The sequence below is a fragment of the Euleptes europaea genome, chromosome 1 (genome assembly GCF_029931775.1).
Source record: "Euleptes europaea isolate rEulEur1 chromosome 1, rEulEur1.hap1, whole genome shotgun sequence".
NCBI lineage: Eukaryota > Metazoa > Chordata > Lepidosauria > Squamata > Sphaerodactylidae > Euleptes > Euleptes europaea.
Window position 1 is genome coordinate 72,556,936 of NC_079312.1, and position 6,000 is coordinate 72,562,935.

The window sequence follows — 6,000 nt, forward strand, 5'->3', positions numbered from 1 at the left end:
AGACAGTCATGTGAACAAAACTGCAGAATTGTATTCTCAGCAACCAATATCGAATAAAAGACCCAGATAATTACAATTATATCCTGGGCTATGTATTCCGTGTAGTAGTGGTTAAGGTGACTGACTAGGATCTGGGAAACCCAGACTCGAATCCCCACTGTGCCATAGAAGCTTGCTGGGTGACCTTGGGCCAGTCACACACTCTCAGCCTCAACCCTGGCAAGCATTTGGATGGGAGACCTCCAAGGAATATCAGGGGTGTGACGTGGAGGCAGGCAATGGCAAACCACTTCCCAATGTCTCCCTAAAAATCCCTATAGGGTTGCCATAAGTCAGCTGTTGACTTGGCAGCACAAACCAACATGTTCCTCCTGAGGGCTGGGTTTCAACTGGATGGGCTCCCCCCCTTTTTTTTAAATTAAGGTGAGCCTCTCTGTATATGGCACGTGTGTTGAATGCATCAAGGCCAGGACAGTGGAATTCCTCAGTGGAATCTGTTTTGTTCATGAAGGAAGAACACTACTTCTGACTGCACAAGCGGTCATTGCTCCTATTGGCTGCTCACTTCCTGAAAACCACTAGCAGCGACACCCATCAAATTGACTGCAGTACCGAAATAAAGGAAGAAAAAAAAATCAGCCTCCATACCATAATCAGGTTCTGGCTGGACAGTCTTGATTCTCAGGTACTCCCGGAAGACACTGACCGATGGGTCTTCCTTGGGGTCCTTCTCCCCTAGTTTTTTAGAGTCTTTCTCTGGCAGCATGTTGGCCTTCTGATTTGAGGTATTAAGAGTCCTGGGTATAATGAGGAAAAGGCAGAGAGGGAGTGAGAAATAGGGGGAAAACACCTGTTCCTTCCTATGCTGTTTAGAGTGGAATGTGTTGCTACAGGTAGTAACATGTATGAGCCACACACTCAATTCCTGCTGCTCCTTCTCTCACTTCACAGAGGCTAAAGCAACAGGAAGGAATTGCCAGCTGTTACCAAGCGGCGCAAACAATTGATCTGTGATTTCAGACTTACCCTGGAAAGGCTTCGCTCCAAAATTATAACAGTTCAAAAGCCATCCCTCCACAGCATTCACTACAAAGATGAGTTCAGCCACTGGAGGGAAATCATCACAGTGTTCAAAAGAGTCCTGACCGGGGCTTTCTTCCCATTCTGTAACACTTCCTATTATAAAGGTCACACCAACATTATGTAGCTTTCACAGCAGCTACATTTGGGTAGGATTTCTGGTACAGAGCTATAAGGCTAGGATTAAAGGCAACTTGTACTACAGAAACAAGAAGCTGATGTAACTGATAGAATAATTGGTGATGTGCTCACTCGGAACCCCGTGAGGGCCTTCAGATTGCTGCTAGGCAAAAGGCCGGCGAGTGTTAGGAACACAAAATTCTGGGGAACTGACTTTACAAGCTGGTTTTCCTGACACAGGCTCTATGTCTTTAACAGCCACACTCTGGGCAGAAATGACACACACAGAGCCTTGCTCTATGGTGCTGGATGCTGCACCTGTAGAATTTCTGCACATTGGGTGGCTATTAAAAAACACAGAACTTTATGCAGGGGGGGGAGGTGATATGTTGTTGGAAGCATAAGCCTAATGGGTGGGTTCAAAACACACTTCAGAGCAACTTTAAAGTCAGCGTGTGGTCTTTTGAAGAAAGATACTGAGAAATCACTTCTGTTCCTCTCAAAAAATCATTGCAGTGACTGGAGTGGAAGGGAGGTATATAAGAGGGATGGGGCTGAAGGAAGGAAGTGCGATCTTTTGGAAAAGGTGCATTAAAGAAAAAAGCTCTAGTAACTCACTTACTGGAAGCATGTAACCAGACAGAGATGAATAATTTTTTTAAAAAACCGCCCCCCAACAAGTAAAATAGGTATATGTGGGCAAACAGGCAAATAAAAGTAATTGTGGGCTGTTAACTTTTTGACATTGCAGGAAGCATAAACAGGAAGGGGGGGCGCAAAGCTTATAAGGCGTCACCGATTGGGAAAGAAACTTTTGCAAAAGAAAACTCGGTGGATTTAGCAATGGAGATGCAGAAGGCTGGGAGATGGTTTAGGGATACTTGCCAGAGAACTGGAGGCAGAGGTATCACAGAGCGAGAGGGGCTGGGGAAACGCAATTCGGGGAAGCTAAAGAGCGGTTCTAGGGAAAGGGGAACTAGCAGCGCAGAAAGCGACGCGGGGGTGGGCGAGGAAAGAGGCCGCTCCAAATGACTGGGGCCATTTATGCCCGGGAGGTTTTGCCTTGGAGTTGCCACTCTTTAGATGCACTTTCCCCCCCTTCCTATTCTCAAAACTCAACAATAAGCCCCTCCATGCAGAATTTTGAGGATTCGGATGGGGGGAAAGTGCATCTGGTTCCCAACCTTTTTTTGACCAGGGACCACTAGGACTTTTTTGTTCGGGGCAGGCACCCCAAGGTCCAAAATAAAAATTCGGAGAATTTGAAAATAAACTTGAATCATAACTGTTAATTAAACATTACACTTAGGATAATATTCGAATATATATATTTTTATAATAGAGAACTTTTAATCGAAAATATTAATCTATTATGGGTTTATAACTTTGTTTCGCGGACCTTCATTTAGTTCTCGCGGACCCCTGGTTGGGAACCAGTGGTCTAGAGAGTGGCAACTCCAAGGCGAGTGGGCAGGAGACGGGCGGCTCCTCCGTTCCCCGGCCGTGACAGTCAGCGGCGAAGTCTCTTGCGCAGGGCCACTGCAGGGCGGGCAGCCTCCCTCCCTCCCGGCCTCGGCAGAGCGCTTCCCTCCCTTCTCTACCGCAGCCCGCCTCCCCTCCCCTGTCCCGGCCCAGCTGCGAAGTAAACAAGTTGTTCCGCACGCACCTCCAGACCGCGGCCAACCTGGCGGCGGCGGCGGCTTCCCTCCCGCAGGCGCTTCCGAGCCCGCCTCTCCTCGCTCCCCTCTCCGCTCGCACCGAAGCCGGCGCCTCGCTCCAGCCCTCCTCGCCGAGTGGGCGCGGGGACAGCCCTGCCTCCCAGCCCGCCCGCCCGCCCTGGCCTCGCGCGGGGCCACTCCCACCAGGCAGGCAGCGTGCGGCCCCAGCCGGCCGGGGGCCTTCTGGCGCCGCACGTGGCCGGGGCCGAGCAAGGGGCGCGCAGAGAGGGGGGGAGGACAGAACCACAGAGAACAGCGGGACAGAACCGCTGGGTCAGGCCGAGGCCCATCAAGTCCCGCAGTCGGCTCACCCGGCGGCCAGCCAGGGGCCTCCAGGAAGCCCCCAAACAAGCTGCAGCAGCACCATCCTGCCCGCGTTCCACCGCACCCAAAATAATAGGCCTGCTCCTCGGATACTACAGAGAAGAGGTACGCAGCATGGCCGGTATTCCTTTTAACTAGTAGCCATGGATAGCCCCGCCCTCCATGAACACGTCCACTCCCCTCCTGGAGCCTTCCAAGTTGGCAGCCATCACCGCATCCTGGGGCAGGGAGTTCCACAATTTCACTATGCGTGGTGTGAAGAAATACTTCCTTTCATCCGTTTTGAATCTCTCACCCTCCAGCTTCAGCAGATGACCCCGCGTTCTAGTATTATGGGAGATACTAGAACTCTCCACTCTCTCCAAACCAAGCATAATTTTATAGACCTCTATTATGGGCGAAAACACACAGTCGCTTGAGCCTGCGTTCGATCCTGGCTGAATCCTGGCTGGAACAGGGAAGAAAGGAGGCTCAAGCGACCGCGCGTTTTCGCCCTATGTCTCCCCTTAACCACCTTCTTTTCAAGCTAAACAGTCCTAAGCGTTTTAACCGCTCCTCATAGGATAGCTGGCTCAAGCCTTCCATGAGTACCCAGCTTGCTGGGGGTAAAGGGAAGATGACTGGGGAAGGCACTGGCAAACCACCCCGCAAACAAAGTTTGCCTTGGAAACGTTGGGATGTGACATCACCCCATGGGTCAGGAATGTCTCAGTGGTTGCACAGGGGACCTTTACCTTTTACCATAGGGCAGTTGCTCTTGTCCCCTGATCATTTGGGTTGCTCTTCACCTTCTCAAGATCTGTAAGGGAGCGCAGTGCCGGATTTACCTCTAGGCTTGGCAGGCTGAAGCCGAAGGCCTTAACAATCTTAGTGTTTGATGATTGCAGTTTCTTTATTTTTTAAATATGTATTTTAAAAGAATATATTTATTTTAAAGAATATAACAGTAAGCTTACAATTTCATTTTCCTAAAAGTTCCTGCTTATTCCACAAAATGTTTACAAAGTTCAGTTATTGCAAAAGTTTTTCACAGTGTTAATTTTAACATTTATGCTTCCTAGGGTTGGCCAGGTCCCTCTGCGCCACCTGCAGGAGGTTTTTGGGGCGGAGACGGAGGAGGGTGGGGTTTGGAGGAGGGGAGGGACTTCAATGCCATAGAGTCCAATTGCCAAAGCAGCCATTTTCTCCAGGTGAACTGGACTCTATCGGCTGGAGATCAGTTGTAATAGCAGGAGATCTCCAGCTAGTACCTGGAGGTCGGCAACCCTACTGCTTCCCCTCCCCCCAATCACGAAGGGATTTAACAATAACATAATATGCCCTTTAGAGGAGGAATTGTGACTTTTAAGGCGAGTCATCATCCTCGGCTTCACTGAATTTTGTTTAAAACACTCTTCCATCTTCCTCAAGCCGGGAGGTTGGGGGTTTGGGAGGGGCCTCACAAGTGGAATAGCCTGGGGCCTCTCTTCATCTAAATCTGGCACTGAGGGAACAGGTTACTGTTACGCAGGGAGGGCAGGGAAGTGCTCTACGCAGCCTCCCTGGTTTCCCTCTTCTTCATGCCTCAGGGCTGGCCTGGAAAACAAATCCCAAGGCTTACTCCCCATGCCCAACCCCTAGGTGACAGTTGCTCTCCGTTTCCTCCCTGCTCAGACAAATGCAGCCTGGCAGCTGCCCACACTAAAGGCCAGCGCCAGGACCCTTCCACAGGGAACACTTTGTCGCCGGCCAGGCGCTTCTGTTCCTAGCAGGCTGCCGCTTAAGAACGTGGGCTACAAAACAGTCTAGCTCTTTGAACAGGTGAACAATGCTGCACGAGGACTAAATGTTATTACGGATCTTGTCACCGTTCTGCAGAGAGGGAGCTGAAACTCAAAAGAAGGGCGTCCCTCTTTGGAGTTTCGGCTCCCGCTCTGCAGAACGGTGACAAGATCCCTAATAATAATATTTAGGCCTTGTGCAGCATTGTTCACCTGTTCGAAGAGCTAGACGTAAGTTAACATCTTGTCATCCTTGCAGTGATCTGAAAGGCGTGGAACGAGGCTTTGTGGCCTACTTCTGCTGTTCGGCCAGGCAGATTATTTCTCAGAGATGTCAAGCGGTGGTTTGTAAGAACGAACAAGAAAAGTATTCTTAATCAGAAATAATAAGGCAACTCGCTCTAGAAATACAGGCCTGTCATAGAACTCTCCCTCACACACAGCTTTCAGACTTCTCTCCTCCAGGCCAACTTCTTCCTGACTACACTCACACACTTTGTTACCATGCTTTATTCTCACATTGTAGCAGATACAGGGGCTGAAGCTGAAAATGCCACCTTAACCATTACTCTGTTCCTACTGCATTACTGAGGTATCGGTTGCTTCCACAAATAGCCATGTAATTCAGAATTGTCATTACTTGATCACTCAGTTTTAACAGGATGTCCAGAAGGCTCTGTTGGCAGGCAGCTTTCATTCTTGCATTTTCTGTGCCGTTTCCCCAGCCCTTGGGGGACCTAATATGTGGGAATTTAAGATATTAGTTTTTATTTTTAAAGTCACTCATGACTGGGGTCCCACTTACCTAATGAACCATAACTCACATGCACACAGTTAGGTCCGTGCACCAATCTCTTTTAACCATTTCTTCATCACAGCTAGGCTAGTCGGTCTTGGTCAGAAACAGGGCCTTTTCAATGGCTACTCCATGGCTTCTGTAAGATCCCTTCTTTGTTTTCTGAAAGGGCGTGCAAAACCTGGTTATTCTGGAAATCTTT

General features: G+C 49.4%; 1 protein-coding gene across 2 annotated transcripts in view; it reads right to left on the minus strand.

Annotated features, from left to right (window-relative positions):
* Positions 1 to 784, minus strand: part of ACY1 (aminoacylase 1) — a 29,305-nt gene extending 28,521 nt beyond the window's left edge. For both annotated transcript variants that reach the window (XM_056858515.1, XM_056858507.1), the window contains exon 1: positions 649 to 784. In XM_056858515.1, coding sequence (XP_056714493.1) covers positions 649 to 766 — 118 coding nt within the window. In that variant the 5' untranslated portion in view covers positions 767 to 784. The remainder of the gene's footprint in view (positions 1 to 648) is intronic.
* Positions 785 to 6,000: the final 5,216 nt, after the last annotated feature.